At 40.4% G+C, this 23,392-nt stretch overlaps 2 protein-coding genes across 5 annotated transcripts in view; one reads left to right on the plus strand and one right to left on the minus strand.

Moving 5' to 3' along the window:
* If (integrin subunit alpha inflated) overlaps positions 1-11,704 on the plus strand; it is a 70,746-nt gene extending 59,042 nt beyond the window's left edge. For 2 of the 3 annotated variants that reach the window (XM_071699358.1, XM_071699357.1), the window contains exons 7-15: positions 3,553-3,601; positions 3,894-3,971; positions 5,224-5,399; positions 5,801-6,039; positions 6,282-6,593; positions 6,676-6,979; positions 7,063-7,962; positions 8,044-10,263; positions 10,458-11,704. In XM_071699358.1, coding sequence (XP_071555459.1) covers positions 3,553-3,601; positions 3,894-3,971; positions 5,224-5,399; positions 5,801-6,039; positions 6,282-6,593; positions 6,676-6,979; positions 7,063-7,962; positions 8,044-10,263; positions 10,458-10,550 — 4,371 coding nt within the window. In that variant the 3' untranslated portion in view covers positions 10,551-11,704. The remainder of the gene's footprint in view (positions 1-3,552; positions 3,602-3,893; positions 3,972-5,223; positions 5,400-5,800; positions 6,040-6,281; positions 6,594-6,675; positions 6,980-7,062; positions 7,963-8,043; positions 10,264-10,457) is intronic. The other variant, XM_071699359.1, reaches the window with a different exon arrangement.
* Positions 11,705-11,785: 81 nt separating this feature from the next.
* Positions 11,786-23,240, minus strand: Pan2 (PAN2-PAN3 deadenylation complex catalytic subunit PAN2). 2 transcript variants are annotated; one of them, XM_071699361.1, is made up of 21 exons: positions 22,633-23,240; positions 21,721-21,920; positions 21,469-21,638; positions 21,277-21,397; positions 21,008-21,204; positions 20,705-20,918; positions 20,468-20,604; positions 20,140-20,286; positions 19,971-20,067; positions 17,816-18,049; positions 17,486-17,725; positions 16,968-17,181; positions 15,870-16,049; positions 15,370-15,536; positions 15,091-15,259; positions 14,488-15,013; positions 14,194-14,411; positions 13,930-14,059; positions 13,569-13,790; positions 13,220-13,481; positions 11,786-13,134 (listed from the first exon to the last, which is right to left on the minus strand). In XM_071699361.1, exons 1-21 carry the CDS (start codon positions 22,724-22,726, stop codon positions 13,120-13,122), a joined length of 3,954 nt encoding a protein of 1,317 aa, XP_071555462.1. In that variant the 5' UTR covers positions 22,727-23,240; the 3' UTR covers positions 11,786-13,119. The 2 variants fall into 2 exon arrangements, with proteins under 2 accessions (XP_071555462.1, XP_071555461.1); XM_071699360.1 differs by having other exon boundaries at positions 16,941-17,181.
* Between the last annotated feature and the right edge of the window lie 152 nt (positions 23,241-23,392).

The raw sequence follows: 23,392 nt of genomic DNA on the forward strand, positions 1-23,392 counted from the left end.
CAAGAAGGCCACCTACGCGCCGGTGAGGTCGTCTCTCTACCCTCGCGGTTGCATTGTCTTATAAACGGCCGCCGTTTCTCATGATAAGCAGAGTAAAACGAAACTAGACACGCTCTTTTTCTCGTGAAACGCGCACCTTCGCCACCGAGCGACGGCTCCGTTCGCTTTCTATACCGCGATTCCTCGGTAATCCCCTTCTTCAGAAAGAGATCTCTTGATTTCATTACTGAAGATCCTTCGAAGAAAAATTCTTTCAGTTGTTGGATCACAACAAAATAATTTCATCGATTACACTTATGTCCACGCGCATTAAAACATTTTTTTAATTTTAAATTATTATCTTAAATTATTTGCTGTCGTTTTAAATTAGAATATTTATATTTTTGCTGTAGATTAATCAAGTGTCGAGTAAACGTTAAATTATTATATCTCGAAAATAATATAATAATCGTGGAATGATTACAATTTATCTCTTTACTGCTACTATTGCTAATACATTGCTGCAGTTATGTTCCAGTATTATCGTTCATTTCTCCATAATCTCATTAACTCTCCTGTGCGTCTAGAGTTACAGAAAATAATAACGCGATTTTATCGTCCGTACGCAAAACAACTTCGACTATAATCCAATAATCCCCTGGCAACGTTGTTCACCGCACAATTGCGAGATATCGCGTGTCGCAAAGGGAAGTGCGTCACCGCATAAAAAATGGGAATCTCGTGTTACACGATTTCGTCCGCGCATTGCGCTCTTCTTCCCAACTCGCGTTAACGCGTCCCTCTCTCTTCCTGCGATCTGTAGAAATTGTATCTTCCCTGCAGCGGCGGATCCTTCGCGTAGGCGAACGCGTCAACGCGTGGGTGCGTCTTAAGAGAGTGTAACGACATTGTCGCGCGGTTAACACTTTGATCCGGGCGCTATTCACACGAAATCTTGACAAATGAATTTTTAAAAGAAGTCTATATCGTTCGACGGTGTTTTTCTTGAAAAATCAAATATTTATTTGCAGAGTAGGTATTCCAGATCTTCAATGAATTAATTCGTTTGTAAATTAATTCGTTTTCTTTGGCTAATTTAGAATCGATTAATTTTGTCCTTTATAGAAATTGATTGCTTACTTTTTTGCATAATTTTCTGATTATTGTAATGTTAAATGTCTTAATATTTAAACTTTATATAAAAATGCCACTAAAACAAACTCTGCTCGAAATTGAATTTAGTTGAAGATTTGTTAATTATATTGAAGATTATCGATTCTCATACAATTATAATTTTAATATCGCTATATATTCTACGAACATTGGAATCCAGTTTGATAACGCAAACTGGATCTGAAAGTATAATCGCGTAAAAGTAGCCAACGTTTCCCGTTCCGTTTTGAATCCGTTGCCATATCCATATTGCATGATCTTATCGCGTACTTACGCATTCAGTTTCTCTCACGATCATTCATGTAGACTGTCGATTAATATGTATGCGAGCCGTAATCTTCATTACTTCGACACCGCCGTTAGCCGGGTGCGTGGGAGTGCACCGTTACGATACGTAAAACGTAAAACGCATCGTGATGCACGATCGAGTATGCTGGTTTACAGGGTCGCGACCTCGACACTACGCACAAACTCGTAACTACTTTTTTCCGTAGGGTTGTATACGCGGAAGTTGCTACAATAATTGCTACAATATAGATGATGATAATCCGACGATGAGGAAAAGACAAATTAATTAGCTGTTCGGCTCTTCGCGATGTTCGGTATCTTCTGGTCGCCTCGTAGATTTTTCCGAAATCTGACTGTTCTCGGCAATTATCGGGACCAGGTGAACGAAAGAATTCCCTGTGTAAATCCACGAGTGGGCGGACTTCCGTGATTTCACTTGGATTCAGTGGACTGTCAAATACAGTATCCGTTTCGTAAGTGCTAACTGTACAAGTACCTTCGATGCGTTGCATGGGAATGACGGGCGCAAAAGGGTCAACAGGCATCGAGTACGTCGACAATTTCGAGAGCCACTCGAGTTCTCACGTACCGATTCAACGGAGATCTCACATTGCGGGAGGCGGTACCGTGTGTGTGTGAAACTCTCGAGAGATGGTTTCTCTATCTCGCGGACAGTGTTACTTTAATCATTCCTCCTTGCTGAGAGGATACATTCCCGTTCCGGGAAACAAACGAAAATAAATGCGACGTGTAGGCTCGGAGGCGATGGCGAATGAAATTCTTGCTTTATTACACGGGCCGTGCCACATTCATTTTCCGTCCCGCGAAGCGCGGCTCCTTCATTGCGTCTTGCCTTTCGCGGACACGTTGAAACAGTACATCGATTTTTCCACGCCTCCGCTCCGGGGACCGCCGGCGTTGCGTGAGTTATACGTTTTGGAGAACGTTTAAGTCTCACGACGTTGGCGCTCCCATTGTCGCGTATCAGTTGCATACCGTTTTGCGATGATTAATATTTTTGTACGGACGCAAAAGAGCACGCTGTGCCGCGTACCGCGAGTGGTCTTTGTGCCGCGGACTACTGTGGTTCGCGCGCATTTAACGCGCGAGACAGATGCTGCGCAACAAAAGCACGGTTGCTTCCATTACATATTGCGGTCATAAATAATGCATGCTGTACGCGATGCCGCGCAAATGTCCCTTGGTGCGTGTACTTATCACATTTACTATGTCGATCCGTCTTCACAATTCGACATCTTTACACTTTCGGGTTCTTGATAAAAAAAGAAAACGACAAATTTTCTGCGTGAGCTTCGAATAAATTTAAGATTACATAACTCTGTGATTAATTCTCGAATTAAAATTTTATCAGAACAAAAGCTACTCACAAAAGGTCTTATTAGGCATTTGAATTCGTAGAGCCTGATTCGTGAAAAAAATCTTTATCTTCAATCACCCCGCATGTTAGGAACCGTTAGGAATGCTGCGGATATTTCGTAACAGAGCATAATGCACCACAGATTTATGAGAGAGTCATCGACAGGTATCGTATTCGCGGTATCTCACGATATTTTATCGTCCGATCAAGATGCCAACGATCTCTCTATAGTCTCGCAGTGTTTTTTTCTTGATGCATCACAAGAGACGATGGCACTTCGTATTCGTATACCGAGAAGTCTCTATCGTAAAGGCCACCGCGGTTTACTCGTACGGTTTAACATGCGTGACGCGACTGTGGAAACGCGTGCAGCAAATGTGCGACTTGCATATATACGAGCGGTTGATTTATCGCATCTCGCGGGCACGAGCCCTGCCTTCTCTTATCCGTGGCATTATCTTATAAATAATAAAAAAAAAAAGAACGAAAATTAGACTTTCGTGGGTGCGTCCGCGTTTCCTGGTTATGCACCCGAGGCACTGACGATCACACGTATCATTTATTGCTTCTTTTTTTACTTTGCAAGATAATTCTCTCTCCCACGTAGGAAAATAACGTAGGAACAATTGTGTGAATGCGAGCAAAGTGTTGAAAATAAATTAGGACTTGGTTTTAACATTTTTCTCACAACGGGTGAAGAAATTCGCTGACAGTTACATTTCTACTTGTTTCAGAGTGGCGAGAGACTCTTCATAGGAGCACCGGGCAGTTATTACTGGCAAGGTGAGGTCCTTTATCAAATTTTCGTCTGTAAGATAACGCCCGTATATCTTAGGACGTACGTGAACCGGCCGAGAATCTGTCTTTTAAGCTAAACGTTGACGTGATCTATTGTTTTTCTTTTTTTCAATCAAAATTATCTGATCCACGGGGTGATGCGACTGAACGAGAACGGAGGAGCGGATGTTGATTAGCGATTAGAGAGAGAAAGAGAGAGAGAGAAAGAGAAAGAAAGAGCGTGCGACTCCAGATCTCACTAATAATTCAGAGAGGAATTTCCTTTAACAAATTGCAGGTCAGATATACTCAATCGCCACCGCCATGAAGTTGAAGTTCGTGGCGACGATGTTAGTCACCGAAGCCGAAGCATCAGGTATCGCGAACACTTTGCAGGCGTCCCCCGTAATTAAAATACTCTCCACCCTTACCCTGTCGCCCCATACCCCCCCCCCCCATTTCTAATAAGCTACCATTCTCTCGTATTGACGACTTCTTACGTGCCAAATTAACAAACGTGTTGCTTGTCGGCTTTTTCCGAGAGTGCGAAAAACTGAAGTGAAAGCCGGCAATAATAATTCGCATTAATCGCAGGAAATCGTCCTCGGAGGCAGGTATCAAGTAACACGAGAGTATTTTCCACCCTCTTCGCACTTGCTTGGCAGTAACTCCAATCATTTGTTTTCGTGCTTAACATATTACGCTTGTTATTAATTATATGATTAAAATCGATGAGTAAAGTGTGTATAACTATGCTTATTATAGTTCGAAAATGTGTTAAAATTAATTTGATTAATTTCCTGAGTCATTCTTCATACGTGACTGGAATGATTCGCAGTCTCTGTGTTTGATATTTTATGTTATAATACTTAATGTTATTACTTAATGTTATTACGAATTAAATTAATTAAAAATTCCTATTAAATTGAAATCTGTTTCTGTGCCTCGTTTTCCTGAGTTAAAAGTCAGCTATTGCGACAATTAACGCGAAGTATGCCCCGTTTCTTTGTAATTACTGCCAAATAAGTGGTGGGTGACAAAATTTCTAACAGGTGCGGGCCCGCTTCTTACAGCTTCAGCAAGCTACAGATGCAGCAAGAGCCGTGGTAATACGGATCCAACTAGAAAGCTATAATACCCTTAATCGAGAGTTTGCGCCAACGTTGCTACATAGTGACGATCGCTTGACATTAATAGCGAGAACAAATGCTAGATTAATAATAGAAAAGCTTGTCATTCCTATGTTTATACTGTATGTTATTTTCACAAAATCTTAGAAAATAAAATTAAATATATATACACATACATATATAAATATATGTGTGTGACTATGTGATTTCTTCTGTAAATTAATATTTTGGAGAATAACCCGTTTTAACGATTTGCTATAACTATCTGTTAAATGCCAAATTGCTCTTCGTCCGATGGAAATTCAAATCAGTTGCACAGCGTGCATTTTAACGCGATACAAGATTTTGTGAAGCTTTTTGTGCGAGCTATTTTCTGACTGCAGCAAAGGCCGACAGCCTTTCAGGGATCTTCGACTGAAGCCGCGGTCACGAAAACACTTGCATCCCCATCGCTTCCTGGGATATATCTTTTACTAACGTCATGGAATCGTTTTGTAGGACAAGCGTTTTCGCAGCCCTTGAATGGTCGATCGAGAATCATGTTCACCAAAGAGGGTCCGGCGAAGGAGGACGATAGTTATATGGGTTATTCCGTCGCGACAGGAGATTTCGTTGGGAATGGAGATAGTGGTACCGCGGTTGGCGTCCCGCGCGGTTCCGATCTTCTGGGCAAGGTGCGTAAAAGATTATCGCATTACAAGTTGAAATACGAAGACATGAAGTACAAAAGCATGACGATGGAAATGTAGAAGGAAGAGAAAAGAGAAATAATCGCAATATTAAAATATTAAAAAATTCAGGCACATATCTGAACGCAAGAATCTCGATAAACGTGAGGAATATTACAAGATAAATTTCGTTAGATGCAGGCACTTGCTCAGAGCAATATTTTTTTAAACAACTCTCTCTAAAATTAAATTAATTAAATTTCTCAGGAATATTAAATTGTAAGTACGTATCGCGTGAAACTTAAATTGATGAAGATCGAAATTTGTAAAACTGAGATAAAATTTCCACGGGAGCAATATACGTTTCGTCATTGCGGATGTGGGCTGACGCGAAAATGTGATCGTAGGTCATACTTTTCACGTCGAATATGACGAACCCTCGAAATCTCACTGGCGAACAAATGGGTGCTTACTTCGGTTACGCCGTGGCTGCTGGCGATATAGACGGGGACGGGTTGGATGACCTGATAGTCGGTGCACCCATGTACACTGTTCCAGATAACCCGGAAATGACCATCGAAACCGGAAGAATCTATGTTATCTATCAGGGCGATGGTGCGGAGAAGTTTCGCAAATTCGACACAAGGTAATGAAGCTTTTCACGAGTGCTCTAAAGAATGAGGGAGAAAAGAGGAGGGCAATATATTATATTACATATTATATCTACAAAAAAATATATATAGAGAGAGAGAAAATTCCTCCGTAGAGCGGAGGCGCTGCAATATCTCTGCTGCTCCGCAAGTTCATTAACTCCGACCCGAAGGGTTAAATGAGCCCTGCGTCGCGCAAGTTCGTTGAACCGCGGCGATAAAGCTTATCGTTATCCAGGGACGGCGAGAGCAACCGCGGACGTTTCGGCTTGTCGCTGGCCTCTCTGGGGGACATCGACCGTGACGGTTACGGTGACTTCGTTGTCGGCGCGCCCTACGGTGGTCCAAACGGTCGCGGTGCCGTCTACATCTACCACGGCTCGCGGACCGGGGTCCTGGAGAAGTATTCCCAGGTGATCCACGCGGAGGATCTGGACAATCCGGTGCAGACCTTTGGATTCTCCGTGGCCGGTGGCCTTGACCTCGATGGCAACGTTTATCCAGATCTAGTAGTCGGTGCATACGAGTCGGGGGCAGCAATGCTTTTCAGGTTGTTATCAATCATCTTTCGATTCTCGAATGTCTTTAGATCGCATCGAGTTTCGAAGTTGAACCTTGTGCTCGTTCTCCAGATCACGGCCGGTGATCAAGATGGACTCCTACGTGGTCTTCGACTCGGAATCCAAGTTGATCTCCTTGGACGACAGGAACTGCACGCTTTCGGACAACACCAGAGTCACGTGTTTTCCGCTTAGGGCTTGCTTCAGATACACGGGAGAGGGTGTTCTCACAAGGCACAATTTCAATATACAATACGTACTCGATGTGAAGAAGACGAAAAATCCGAGATTGTTCTTCCTGGAATTGGAGGGCAGAAATACGATGAATCATACGATCACGGTCGAACGCGATCGCCAGTTCTGTCGCACAGTCCAGGTGAGTAGACAAAACTGACAAATAGTTTTAATATCATATGCTTTCTCTTTTCAAGACTTACAACTTTGGCATCATTCTTAAAGGTGTACGTGACTCCGAACATTCGCGACAAGCTAACGTCGTTGGACGCCGAGATGCGTATGAGTCTAGAGGAAGAACGGATTCCGGATAATCGACGTCGTGATCCTAGAATGCCACTAAGACCCGTCCTCGGCGCGACGACCTCCAGGAAGGATACTCTTTCTATCAGAAAGAACTGCGGTTCTGACAACATCTGCATACCCAACTTACAGCTCAGCGTCAAGTCCAACGTTGGCAGATACTTGCTAGGATCTGGCAAAAGGTTGGAACTCGAAGTCCTGGTTCAGAATGCGGGCGAGGACGCATTCGAGGCGACGTACAATCTGCAGCTACCGGCCGGGATCGATTACATCAAGATCGAGCGTGTCGAGACTCTGGAGATTCCCGTTCACTGTTCCGCACCCAAGCAATCGAACAACAACACTCTACGTTGTGATATCGGAAATCCACTGCCACAGAAAAAGCTGGTAAAGTTTAAGGTGCTACTTCAGCCCGTGACGTCTCACGGGATGAAGCCCATCTACGAGTTCGATATGCATGTCAACACTACGAACCCCGAGGATTCCAGCACTAGCTATGATAACAGCCAGCATTTGTCACTACCGATCTGGATAGAGACAGACGTGCGCGTCGACGGTGAGAGCAAACCCAAGGATCTCTATTATAATCCCGACAATTACACTGCCGTGAATATTACAACGGAGCTCGAGTTGGGACCAGCGGTGACGCACAATTATACGATTCGCAATCAAGGCCCATCGGATATCGTCGAGGCAGAAGCGTTCCTTGTATGGCCCGCTCAAACTTTATCCGGAAAGATACTAATGTATTTGCTGGAACAGCCAGAGACTGCGGGACCGATCGCCTGCGAATCTGCCAATGCGAATTATCTCAGTTTGAAGGTACGTATAAAACGAAAAATTGTTTTTTTTTTATATCAAATATAATATATCCAGGCAGTATAAATCATAATGCATTTGCAGTTGGACCAGCGCAGAAAAGCGCACCTAAATTACCCTGATTACTCTGGCGTAATCCTGGACGAGTCGCAATCAGGCAGAACAATCAATGTTCAAAGAGGCTTCGAGATAGACCATAACAAAGTGAGTCAGAAGGAAGAGGCCGAGATTAGTAGTGGCGACAGTTCGAATATCCAGAAATCACGACACTCCTTCTCGTCATCGTCGTCGTCCTCCGCCTCTTCTTCCAGCACTGCCGAAAGTAGGCGGATTCAGCTGAACGCGGGAGAGAAACCCGAAGTGCTCACCACGACGTATACGCACAACTCTTCCGGAACTAGCTCGAGCGGTAGCGGTGACTCATCCAGCAATCGCGGCGGAGTTGTTTTTCACACGGAATCGAGCGGTAGTTACGGTTCCACGACTTTAGGCGGAGGATTCCGTGGGTCTGAGGAGGAATCGTTTGGCTCAAAGTTGGCCGATCTCGAGCAGTCCTATGGAACTCGCACTAATCAATCCGTTAGGGTGGAAAGTCGTTGGCAGGAGAGCGGTGAAGCGCAAGGACATACGATTTCACCTCCGGGAAGATACGATTCCGTTATGACTGAGAGCGAGAGGCGATACCAGGAGCTACTGAGGCAGCAGGAGGAGGCTCGTCTGCGGCAAGAGGAGGAGACTCGACAGAGGAAGCTGCAAGAAGAAGAGACCCAGCGGAGGAAGCTGCAAGAAGAGGAGACTCAGCGGAGGAAGCTGCAAGAAGAGGAGACCCAGCGGAGGAAGCTGCAAGAAGAGGAGACCCAGCGGAGGAAGCTGCAAGAAGAGGCACTTCTAATACGTCAGCAAGAGGAACAAGAACATATCGCTCTGCAACGTCATCGGGAGGAGTTAGAGCGACGTCGGCAGGAAGAGGAATGGCGAAGAGAGGAAGAAGAACGGCAAAGACAGCAAGAAGTAAGACGCCTGCAGGAAGAGAGGGAACATAGGTACAATTACGATGAAGAAAGGCGCTACGGTGTAACCACGGATGGTTATCATCGAACTACGGAAGATGATTTTATCACTGGCGATCGCGAGGAAACGGTCGGAAGTCAGGAATTTGGTTTGCACAATGTCAGCTCCACGCAAGAACTGGAGCGGATCTTTGGCACGTTGTCGAAAGATGCAACTGGTTATCAGCTATACAACAGACAGGGACAACAGTACGTCCAGTTCAAGGCGAGATTCAGGACATCCGCTGACAGGAAAGAGTACATAGAGTTCCAGGACGGCTCTATGTTCCCCCTTCAGGATCGTTACGGTGGGCAAAGCTACGTCTCAGAATCTACGGAGCCTCGCGACAGTCGATTCCTCAGGATAGAAGGCCATTTACTTGTTGCTTCGGACGGCAAAGGTTACATCGTGTTGAAGGATGGTCGAAGGTTCCCTCTTCAGGGTTCGTTTACGCACACTGAGGAAAGAACGTACACTTTGCGTGGCCCGCACGATAGCTATCAAGGTGGTGACGTTGAAAATCAAGGTCAGGGAACTCATAGTCAATCTTGGAACGAGGAATCATCCAGTCTCGGTGCAACTTCAGACGGAGGGTATGAAAGCAGATATAATACTCGTACACATGAAGAGAGACGAACGGAAGAGAGAACGAGTAACACCAGAGTCTACGGGAGAAACCATGAACGGTTCGACGACGAGTTCCCTACTAACAGACCAGATCCTAATTTTCCAAGCTCGAGATACAGACGCGAGAGCGACGTGGTCGATGTCGAGGAGTTCAAGAAATTCGAACGGTTCCACAGGCATCGACGAGACCTCGAGACGGACGATTTCCCGTCCGACGCAACCACGTTCCAGGATGACGATTACTACCAGGAAAACGATCCCGAGTCGCAGATACCAGTGCCGCCGTGTGATGCGGCGAAGTGCGTTATGTTGCGATGCGTGTTGGGTCCATTGAAGAAGGACCAAGAAGTCTGGATCAGCGCGAGATATCGCGTGGACGCTAGAACTTTGAAGGAAGTAGCTCTTGAGGAGAAAGTGAAGGTGTCGACGAAGCTGGTGGCACGTGTCACGAAGCAACCATTCATCGGTACGCCTGCAGAACAGGTCATCAGGAGCGACGAAGTTACAACGAACATCGAGCCCAGCGCGGCGCCTTCCACTCCGGACATGATTCCAATATGGGTGGTGGTTCTGTCAGCTTGTGCGGGAATGATAATCCTCTTGCTGCTCATTTACCTGCTTTATAAAGTTAGTACAGAAAATATAATGTAGAAAAATTACAATTTCTAAATTTTTTGCATAAGAGAAACGTTTATCTGAATAACTAAATAATATTTAAATTTGCTCCCTTGTATAAATTGATTTAGTCTACAGTATTGATAATAATGAGTGATTGAGATAAGGATGAAGCAATGATAATCAATCCATCTTATTATTTATAGTGCGGTTTCTTCAAGAGGAACAGGCCCTCCGACGCTCCAGAGAGACAACCGCTGAATCGAAACGGTCACTTCCAACAAGGCGAGGATCACTAAACAAGGATCACCACTGTCCACCTTTCTTCTGTCGAAACTTTCGACTTTTTGGCCATACCAGATCGAATCGTAGGCGAATTCAGAGGAACGCGCATCGCGTGGATTCGCTTGATGTAGTCTGCAGACACAGTTTCGACTTCTGTCGAGTATCTCATTAGCGTTCAACAGTGCCTTAATCCGCATCCAGGCCAGACGAGCATCTGCCGAGGTGCACTGGAAACGTTGATTCTGGGTGATGATTGATTCGTCACTCGTATACTGCCGCTGAATACTCCTTCCAGCTCCTGCAGCTCGACCATACAAGTTTCTAGTCAGGAGACGTTCTTCTTCTTCTTCTTCTTCTTTTTTAATTATTACCTGTAATTACTTAAGCCGCGCGTACAGACGGCAGATACGAACGAATATCTCGACATTCTTCGACGAATCGTATTTTCGTGTATATACGTAATATATGTATAATGTTATTTTTGTCTATACCGTCAACCGCGGTAGAACGCCTTGATACGTGCCTCGTCGCTTCCGCTGTCTTTTTTACGATAGAGTACAACTAATTATTTTTTTACCCGTGTTCGGTCGACACTAAAACGATTTCATATCTCGCCGATAATTCTCTTAGCGAAGCTCATTCGGGTGCCGAAAATATTATAGATAATCTTTCCTTTAAGACTCCTTTCATACGAGCATTTGACGACCAGATATTGAATAGTAAATCACGGTGTAGGCAATTCTTCAGATGTCTCAGATGTTTTTTTATAGTTATTTTGAGTGCTGCTTTTGTTAGCAGCATTTCGAATGTAGACCCGTTTGAAAGGGGTCTAAATCTCCCTGTAGAGCGATTTTGAAATCGCATGGGACTTTTTAATTATTTATTAAATTTTTATGTTATATATGTAATACCGTAACGTATGCTTGAGCGCTGTAACAATAGCGTGATGCGTCGTCACGCGCGCAAGGTGAATGTGTGTACAATCTGTAAATTATTAATTTACGTTACTAAAACTATCCACGAAAAGTGGTTTAACGCAATAATATTTTATTAGAAAGGATTTATATCTTTCTGGTATAAATAGGAAGCTAGAACTGACTTGTACATACAACATTAAGATATAATATTAAAAATATATATATATATACATATAATGAAATTAACACTATTTTGCGTATATTGCTAATTTCTTCCCCAATAAATCTGTTAAAAGTTCAATTACAGCTGAAAAGAAGAAAAATTACGTCGGTTAAATTTGTACAATCATTTATTGTAAAATTACAATGACGTAACAGTGGTTGACATAAATCAAACGTTTGATTACGGTTAACATGTGTACCGTTTGTGCTATTTACTTGATTACATTGACCACTGAAACCAGTGTATAAGTTATATCGTGCACAAATTATAAGAAAATTTCTCCAAATATAAAAAAATATATACTTCATTCTCTTTTTTTTTTTCAATATTTTGGACAATATCCTTCATATTCTTTCAGTATTCTTTCATTGGTAAAATGTATATAAAAATAATTTATAATGCATACAGATGTCAGTGTGTAAAATTTGCTATCATATTTTCGTTAATAGATTTTTTCCGCGTTTTGAGAGCTTTTCACGCAAATGGATCAGTTTCGAAAAATGGCAATGAATAACAGTTACAGATGACCGCAAATGTGATTGGTATTTGCACAAATGTGTGAAGGCGACTGTGTGTGATCGAGGAAATTAAAATCCATGAAATATTTTATAAAAAGATCTGCATATAAAATTCGTCTTCGTAAAATCGTACAAAAGTTGCACTAAAAAAAATACGTATATAAAAGAAAGTAGTGAGATATATTATGTACTTAAAAATACATAATTCGATTATTGCTATTGTGCTATAACTATTTACGTCTATATTCGGCAATTGTTTGATGGAGTGAGATGGAATATGAATTACCTTTGGGATACAATATGAATGATAGGAAATTAGAGCGAATATTCTATCGGGCAGTGCGAGATCGTTACTGCTCCTCAAAACGCCATAATGTTGTCAGACAATATGTACAAATTTTGCATTATGCTTAATTTCTATTTAAAATCACGATCAACAAGTTTCTCATTTAATCCTTTTAACGGGCTATATGCGGTCGACAAGATAATGACAAAAATGTATAATTTCGCGTATTACCATTAATATGTATACCATGTATACCATGTATTTTCGATATACGAATGCAACAATGATCTAACGCATGAGCGAAAACAACGTCTAAATGAATATCAATGTCTATAAATTTGCAATTCTTTTTTCAATTTCATGATGCTGCGATGTGAGATCCCCGAAAAATTCCATCGTCTAATAATATTACGTGTGCGTTGAATAAATCTGTTCTCTGTGAATGACGAGTATGTAATGACGAACCTATCTTTAACATTAGATTAAACATCGACATTTTATCGACGAATGTGAATAGCGTTCGCCGAGTACCTTTTGAACAATGATGTCAGATAATGGACACATGAACATTCATATCATCTAATCGTTATTATCACTATTGATTTCATCATCTATATCGTTATATATATTATCCTCATATCAGCTATCAGGGACCTAAAATCAAATGTTTAAGGAAAAAAATTTAATGAGAGACTTGACGAGAGATGACGCTTAGTAATGTAAGAATTTTCGTTCTTACTTTCCACTGTAATTGGGTGCCCACTTCGTAGAGTTCCTTCAGCGCTTCTGTCAATGTGCCAGAGCTTTCTAGTTCTTTGTACTTGCGATACAATTCTGAGGCTGCTCGTGCGTCTTCGGCCGAATCGTGAGTTTCAGACTGAATGTGTTTACCCAAAAAATGCCAGGTCAAGAAGCGCAATGATACCATACGATGATGAGGTAAGTGGAATAACAAAACTGTATCTATTATTTGCTCCGGCGGCACCACCAAATTTATTACCCTGCAAAAAATTCACGCATTTAACCAAGAAATCTCATCAATAAGATGCATGACGAATTACTGTCGTAGATAGCAAGCAGAATTTCACCTAAAATCGTTTTTCAGGCCGTGCCCGACGAAGATTATGCCGTTGTCCACTAAGAACCTCAACTTTTGATACGTCGATTTCAGAGTTGTGAGATGTTTGCTACTAAAGTTCGCGTCTAAGTCACCCGGCTGGATTCCGCTGAATTTTGTCAGATAATCGACTACTTGTTCCTGAGTGCTTATATAATCATCTATAAACGCCTTACCTTCCAATGGACCTTGCCTATTTATTAAAAAGAAAAATATTACAGTTCAAAATAACGCGAATATTATCGCACTGAGCGCATTTTTTATTCGATCGGATTAAAATCTCTTCATTTATAAAGCATTACTGTTTATATAATAGTTAATATAGATCATACCCGCGTATACAGGTGATTCGCGCGACCGACATATGGCTCGGTTTTATAGTTGACATCTTTCCATCGCTCCGTAGCTCAGATTCTTCCTGATTTAAAGTAACGAATTCTGCATCGATCCCTACCAACTCTCCTGCAACAAAAATTCGAGCATACATAACGAGGATACAAGACAAGCCATATTGAAATTGCACAATAATTTTATATCAAAAACGGAATTATAGAAAGCAAAATTAGAAATTGTTATAACATAACAGACGAATCTACCTTTCTTAGGCATTTCGTCTGACGACAGGGGAGTAAATGTAATGACTTTAGTTCCACCACTGCGAGCAATACATTTATCTTCCCCGAATACGTCGTATGTAAGAGGGCTGACAAATTGTGTCGGTTCGGGTGCAGGTATCGCTGTATAATGAAGCACACATGGAACTTTCCAATCGAGATTAAACCATACCGCTTCCTGCGGTGTCACTGGTTGTATACTATAACAAGCGTCGTGTCAAAAATAAATGATAAACGTTATAGATAAATTTTTTCCCAAATACTAAAAAAACTCACCAGAAGTCGTTGAAAATGTACCATTGCGATACGGCGTTGCCTCCCGATCGTTTGTGATAATTTGGTCCAACTTTTAGCAGTGCTACAATGTTCCTTCGCTCCTCGTTATTCTTATCGTCGATGTAACAGACGACAGCACTGAGACCATACTGTATCGTTTGAGGATTACAAGTGATTTCCGGATTTGTACTTTTCACGGCTTCGCTGTCTTCCACGTTCGACACTATACTACAATTTTCAACATTTTCCTCACCGTTGTCGCCGGCATTCTCGGTAATTACTTGTACCGTTTTGTCATCTTGGCCGTTCTCCATCACGCTCGTCTGTACGGATGTATCGTTATGCGATTCGGTTTTTGGTTCGCTGATTTTTTTAACCGACATCTCCCCGTTTTCTTTGAGGGAGATCTCTATGTTGTGAGGTATCCAGGAGTGCAAATAATACAAATGACTAGGAGGCGATGTAACGGGCGCCGTCGACGAGGTAGATGGAGTAGAGGACGACGTATTTAATAATTTTTCTGTCTCTGCGCAGTAAATTATAATTAACATTAATTCAGAACGACGCGACGTATTTAATTTGTACGACGAGGTATTTGCCTACCTGTGTCGCGGCCAATGTGCCTGAATCGACATCCAGTTCTCGTGCAGTTATTGCCATAACGACAGAGCTTCGCGGTGACGGGCACAGGACTGGAGTTGGGACTGCTCTCCTTTCCCGTCAACACGTTTTGCACCACGATGTCCATTTGATTTTGCCAAAATGCCTTATCCTGTAATAATTCGATCTCATGACTTTAAACAAATGGGGCATGACATGCGGTTTCTGTGCTTTGATTTGGTTTGTGCTACGATTGTACATCTAATTTGATGTTGTAAGTACCTGCTGAGTATCTAAGCCGCAGTTTAAAGCCAGTATTTGAGGTAGTGTAGTCAATTGTCGAGACTGAAGAGTAGATGGATATCTATGGCAATTTTCACACCATGCGGGTGTAACTATCTCAGGTTTTAAACTGCGGGCAAGAACATTTGTGAACGGTACCTCTTCAGCTACAAAAGGTAAATCTTGTATTCAGCCGCGAGAGTATGGATGTGCGCGTTAAGCTAAGGTCATACGAAAAGTCGGTTTAGTGTGTAGAACATTTGAAACTTTAATGTCTTGAACGTGGTATCATGTAATCTTTATTGGATTTTAAGATCTTTTACATTTCAAAAATTAAAAAATTATCTTATTAGACTGCAACACTGTTTCTTATATCTTTTTGCTTTAAAATACTTGTACATCTGAATATACATATATAGCTAAAATTTCAATCATTTTACACACTAGACTCATTTCCCGTCTAGCCAAAGCCTTGGACACATTGCTTGAAAATTGCTTACAAGGATTAACTATTTCCGGATAAATCAAGTTACAAAGTAACATGATGGAATGTTTTGTAGCTTCTTGCCCACATTTGAGACAGCGATGTATGTGCATTTGTTCAGATCCAAATAGACGACTGATCTCTGATTCGTCATCTCGCACTTCATTCTCTTCGGCGGATTTTTTGGTGGTCTTGTCTACCCGTAATAAATGCGCAAAGATAAAATAAACGAATATTATTAACGGTATTATTAAAATCAATTGAGTAAAAATATTTTCACTATAAACGAAATATGTATACGATTCTATAACAGTATTTAAGTAACGCGACATGAATGTGTTTATAATTTCCGATGTTTTGTAATAATAGTTTAATATGTTTTTGTTTATTTAGGATATTGTGTCAAACTTAGAAAATTATTGGATTGTGATTTTTTCTAAACCAAGCAACATAAACTAGACATTATCGAGATAATTTTGAGATTATTCTCTAAAATATATATGTACAATATATACATATGTATATTAGAAATATATGTATTAGATAATTTGACATATCGGTGTTATCATGTTGATACTTTTAACGCATGGATATTAATCACATATTTTTAAATCCCAGGATTCTCGTGTAAAAGCAAGATCATGCAACTTTTGGAAAGTAAGGTAGAAGGGGCTGGCTGCTCTTCTTACTATAAAAATATATATAATATAAAGTAAAGCGATTTAAGGAGTAATAAAAAGCATTATTGGTTTAATATAAAGTCAATAAAGGTACATTCTAAAAAAAATTATTACATCGGCGTACATTATGAAAGTTGCAGTTGTGAGATATCCTAAGAGCGCAAGATTTAATAAGATCGTAAAGTATTCTATTAAAATGAAAGTAATGTTTCTGCAATCGTGCGTTATAGAAAATTATGCTTACAATTATACAATAATCATATAATTCTCAGTTGTCTCTTGCTCTTCGGATATATCGCTGTAGCGCTTTGAATCAAGTAAACAAGTCAAAAAAATAAATCACATACAAATTGAAAAATAAACACAAAAAGTGCCCAGTGCAAAGGTTACACATGAATTGTGTTTACCTTTCGATGTGATCCACATATATTTACCATCCTCCTCCTTTCTCTTTTTTTTCCTCTCGTCGTCGTGGCTTCTATATCGAGAACCGAGATCCTCAAGAATGCTAGGGAAGTCCTGTTCGTTATAAACAAATGGGGGGTATTTGGAACCCGACTTAAGTCGCGCTGCCTCTTCTTCCTTTTGCCGCTTCCTAGTTTCCACTATCTCGTAATGTATTTGATGTAAAATGAATCTATTCCAGCTCTAATACAAAATGCAAATCACAAATAATCTTTATGTCGATGTATCATCGATTGAACATTTATAAATATATCATACGATTAGTTTTTTTTCGCTTTTTAAACAAATTTGAACATTTAAAAGAGCATATTTTCGAAAATATAAATTTATAAACATTCATGCATCAAATAAAGAATAACTAAAAAATTTGAAATTTATTCTTGCATTTTAAATAAAAAATATTTTAGACACTTGTTCTGATGCAAGTTTTTAAAATGTAATTACAATTCGCGCGTTTTTACCCTGGACTTTGTAACTATTAACATACTTGTATGAGCACAATCAGATTGATCTTTTTCTTGGATTCTGGGTCGTTCAGTATAAGTCCTAAAGCTGACGCTTCCCGTACGGTCCTAAAAGCCCTAAGGAAATTCGCAGCTTGGCAGGGAAATCCTCGTGACGTATCCAGCATGTGAAACAAGAATCCCAATTCGCAAGAAAGACAGAACTCTCGTTGGCACGAATGTGAGAGCATTGCTCCCCTTACGGGCTCGCAATAGTAAAGCAACTGCAAAGCACGAACGTATGCGTCTGATCTGTAACTTATCTTATTCGTTGGCCCGACTCACCTCGGGCACTATAATTTTCTTGGGCTTACCTGCAACATAGCATTGCAATAACTGTTGGGAAGTGTAGCCTCCAGGCCGCAAAAACTGGTTCGATTGTACTGATCAAAATCGAAATCATCGTAACCAAGCCGTGAGTATTTCAACTCGATTTTACGATAACGCTTAGGTATGGCTACAAAGGTGCCGTCATCTGTTTTAGACCGTGAGTCCCCCGCGAAAGGCTTCGCGACTAAACCCCATCGTTTTTCCAGATTGTACGGTATCTGTAAAAGAGGTATTATTTATTTTTATTTCACTGTGAAAACGTATTCGAATATTTTTCGCCAAGATAGTTTCTGTTTCATGGAATTTGCCATGCGTTACACGTGAATTATCGAGGCACAGTTTGTATAGTTTGGTGCATGATAGAGAACAGACTTTTGGACTGTGAAAAAATAAATAATACCTATTAAAGAACGCGTTATGGGAACTAAACTGATATAATGCGGCGCATCGTATTAAACTTACGCATACTGTTGTATGTCATACAACCTTTATTATCTCACTCAAATACAATTTTGATATACATTTCATGCGGAACATATTTTACATGTAAATATATTAATCGCCTATCGAGATTATTGAGCGGAAATCATTAAACAAAAACAGACAAAATGCAATCGATCACAAACACATAGCGCGGATTGCGAGATTGAAGGCAGTAAAATATCACGCCGATCGATAAGATATAGGAATTGTGGAAACTTTCGACGGAAAATATATTAGAAACATTTATTCGTGTTTCTTCTTCTTTACGTTGGTCGTTCTGTAAATGTCAACACAAATAACTACACAAAGGGAATTATACAAGACTTATACTATCGATATACCAATAATATAATTCAATGCACGTTTTTCCTTAAACGCTGCTGTAATTTTTTTCTCTGCAAAACGAAAGAAGTAATAAGGCCTTTGTTAATCGTATAATCAAACTTAAAAAAAAAAAACAACTTTTAATTTGTAATATGCTTCAGTAGCAGTTCTTAAAAAAGAAAGAAATTATTTTAATATTGTTAAATGCTAACAAAAGAAGAGATATACACGTAATATTTAATAATGACAGAATTCAGCAATTATATGTCATTCATATTTCTAGTTCTTTAAACTAATAATAAAAATATATAGAATTAGAATATATATTTAGAATTTAGAATGCAGTGCATTTATATGCTATAGTACTTCGACGTACCGAGCAAAGATGTATTTTTATTATATATTATTTTCTTTATATGTATAATTTGGCACATTGTTGAAGATATTGGATCCATAAGATTCATGTAATTCGAAGAACAAAAATATGCATTTTATATTTAATCTTAAATGTATTTAGAATTGTGTGCTTTTATCGTATGTGAAATCATTATTTTTCTCAATTTCATATAAATACAGTATCAAAAATACTGATCGAATAAAAATAAACAGATTCTTGTAAATGTCACTAACAAAAAAATATTTCTTACGATAAAAAAAGTTAATAGTATTTTCAGTATTAATGTAATGTAACGATATTAACTTCATATAATTTTTCAAAATTACATCATTTTATTAACATTTTCTCTCATATAGAATATACTGTAAATCGATAATACATGAAACAAACTAACGAGAGGACTAAATGAGATTTCAATATTTTATACGTATACCTAATACACGTTGAGACTGTTAATTTTTTTGTATGCTACTATTGTAAAATTAGTAGAATACACTGGACTAGCTTACGAAAATATATCACGTCTCTTTACCGACTATAATAATTATCACGAAATGTTCAGTCTTAATCACATTATAGCAAATTCTTTGTTTTCCAAAAAATTAAACGCTACATTTAGCTTTAATTTTCATGTCGACAGTATATTACTTTAATTGATCACGCTAGTAAAGCCTCAAAATCATGAAGGAACACGTATATGTGTATTAATATACCTTTGAAATAGGAGATATATACATATAAATTCGGGTAGCAACTTAATGATATATATAAAAGCAATATTAAATTCGATATCAAGTCATAAACAAAATGGCTTTCGAAATTTGGTAAACAAAGGTAGGAAAAATCATTAAAGGATATATGAATGGAGCTTAAGATAATTTGAGAAGAGATGGAGGAGAATATTGTAATAGAGTAGGAGAATATTGTTTCCTCACTTGATTTCTGCGAAAAGCCTGAGGATTTGGCGCGTATCCTATTGTTCCCTGCATTTTCATTGTGCGCAAGATTTCGGGATCTATTGGTGGTGTTTTCCTGTGAAAGAATGAAAATCAATTTGCTTGCTTCTCGGTTGTACAAAAACGGAAACATATAGGAGATACCTACCTATAAATTTTTTTTAAGTATTCTTCAGGCCAATCACTTAGAAGTGGTTGATCTGAATATATCATCGGTATAGTACTATACGGTGTAACATCGTCATCAAAAGGAATTGATGGTATTGTCTCAATTGGATCGGCGAACTCCGTAGGCCTAAGTAAAATAAAAATATATGCTTATTATACATTTCCAATCTAATTTTAATTATTCTTCATTATCAGCTCTATGTATTCATTTTCTAATTGTTCTCAATTTTATATATGTACATAATATAAATAGTTCGTTAATTACTTCAGTATATAAACATTTTTATTGATTTAAAATACTTGCTGACCTAGAAAATGTATTAAATTGAGGCTCCGGGTTGTTAGTGGACATTAAATGTATAGAGCCTGCCAAGTCTCCAAAGCAAAGACACTGAGATGTGGAAGCTACATCAAATGACAATATCGCCGCTCCGCCAGTAGCAACCTAATACGATACATATTTCTGTGTATTCTCTATATTTTTCTCAATTTTTTAAATTCCTACTTAAAATTTTTTATTTATTCTGAATATATGATAAATTTACCTGATATAAACACGTCATTGACGGTTGTACATTAGCATATATTGTATCAAGTAGTTGCATCTGTCCTAGTGGCGATACCACTGCGAGACGACTGGAATAACTTGGTAGGAACTTCAATAAAAGAGGATATACCATAGTCGTGACTGGACTTAATGCTCTCATTTGTCTCAGATCGTAGGCCATTAAAAATCGATCGACGGTAAGACCCTGACGACTAAATAATACAATTCATATATGTGTACGTTTGAACATATATATTGCACATAAGATGGTTAAAGACCTTCTGATTATCTTATGCCTCACCTGTTGCTGAATCCACATGTAACAAGATAGTTTCCTTGAACATCGAAATCACTTAGAGAACCACTATGCGTGTCCAAAGTATGTTCTACTGATAACGTATTTGGGTCCCTGAGATCTATCCTTCCTACAGGATTACCAGCGCAGATAAGTCTACTGTGTTGTCTCAATATCGCACAACCATTCTCATCTACATCCACCTACAAACATAACGCAAAACCATTGCATCTCGTGCTCGGAATTAATGTAACATTTAATTAATAGATTCTTACTAATCCAGTCTCCTTTCCTCTGGTAAGATTAAAATCAATTATTTTATTCTGATGTCCGCCCATAAGTAGTCGGTTTGGAGAGATTTGCAACATACACTGCATGTCGTTCATATTCACCGATCTACAACAATCAAGGCTCGCTCAAATCCGTGGATAGTATTGCTAATACAAAATGCGTAATATAAAACATACGTGTGGGTAAATATAGGTATGCCTCTCCGCAATTGACATCTCAACTGACTCTGAGTCAACACTAAGATACCCTCATCTACGGTATGAATGTGACGTATCTCCTGCGTTGCATGGACTTGAAAAGAGGTGTACTTTTGTAAACCAGGTCCATAGTAGGATGTTACGTGACCCTATAACGAATTGATGTTAATAAACTACGTTAGTAATTGTTTAGTGTCTCGGTTAAATAATGCCCCCATATCAATAACGTACTCCTTGATTCCCCATCCACATAAGCTCCTCGACCGTATCGAAAGTGGCAGTGGAAACTCCAAATCTATCTCCGCCATCGGCGAGCAATGTTCTAGTTTCGTGAAACTCGGCCCCAGCAAAGTCCTCTCCAAACTGCTCCGTCGCAGGTACATACTCATCCCCAGGTACGACATAATTACATTCCTCCCCTGGAATCTCCCCTGGAATGAGAATCGACCAGTTAAGAATTGAGCAGGTCTACTTCTTATACACGTCTTTATTCCAAAAGCAGCAAGCATAAGAATATTTGCGAACTAACGCAAAGTTTAGCGAAATATTCTTTTCATTTGCAATTTATCTGACATAAATAATTAAATATAACGTAAGAATAAAATATAAAATAACGAACTATCTCTTTTGCTAATTTATAAGTCATGTTTCTGTAATTATATATATTTTCATCGAAGCGGGAGGGGGCTAAGCTTATTTCCAAGTACTTCACACTTGCCGCACAGATAAAAACAAGACATACACGCTCTTTAATAATGACTAATTTATTTTATCCCTGGATATCAGCTACAAATACAAAACAATTTTTTTACGTTAAGGTTAAATGTATAAGGTGGAACACGTGTGGCGACTGTTGGAGAAGAAAACAATTTGCTCGTTATTTGCTTCAAGGATCTTTTATAATCGCTGTATCAGGAGAAAACAACGGACGATTCCTCGCCGTGCTCGTGTCGGAGAAACAGCTGATGCCAGCTGACAGATCCGAACGCTCCGCGCGTTCGAAAGCAAACGAACGTCGCGAAAGGTAGAAACAGACGCGACGGGGCAGAGGAATTCTCGCGGGAATTTTTTCCGCGGTCCAGGTCCAGCGCGTCTCTCGGCGCGACGACGCGACAAGCGGGAAGCGGGAAGCGGGATACTCACAGAGCAGTTCCTGCTGCTCCTCTTCGACCGCTCCTCCACCGTGGTCCGTGGCCTCTACCGTGGGGTCGTAGTGGCCCAACACCGGGTAGTCCATGATGCACGGCGACTCTGTTTAGACTACGTCGCTGCGGGGCATCGAAACGGCGGCGTGAAGGTGACACGAAAATTGCGTCTCGATAACGACGGCGATCGGTCTCTTATCATAATACACCGCGTACTCGCAGGTACGCGGTGCCGCACACACGCAAAGACGCACGCACGCAGGCTGGCAGGCACGCACGCACGCACGTTTAGTCGCCTTGGCAACTGTGCAACAAGCGAGACACTTTGCGCACTACGCCACTGCGGCCCGCCGGACTGGAAAACGGACGGACGGCCGTGGCATAACCCCCCTCTCGGCCGCGTCTCCTCGCGTTCACTTTCGGGGGAAACTGCGCTTTCCGCCGCTGGTCGAGAGACGCGATTTAATTCATGATCCGCACGTCCGGACGACGATTCCGCGAAGGCAAGGATGCGCCGCGGCCTTGAGCGCTCGCGACATCTGGAAATGGCGGGCGCGCGACTCCAGCCAGCCAGGCACGCCACTCCAGAACTCCAGAGCCGCCAACGAGAGCCCGGTGTAGCCCGGTGAAAGCGGCCCTCCGAGGAATTGATTGAGCAAGACTCGGGCCAAATCCCAATCGGCGTTTAATTGAATAAAAAAAAGAAGCGCGAATGATATATGTATATAATATGTATATTAAGTAATATTTTAGGAGAA

This window comes from Temnothorax nylanderi, unplaced genomic scaffold (genome assembly GCF_030848795.1).
Source record: "Temnothorax nylanderi isolate EJ_2023f unplaced genomic scaffold, tnyl_v1.0 TNYL_tig0018_pilon, whole genome shotgun sequence".
Lineage (NCBI taxonomy): Eukaryota > Metazoa > Arthropoda > Insecta > Hymenoptera > Formicidae > Temnothorax > Temnothorax nylanderi.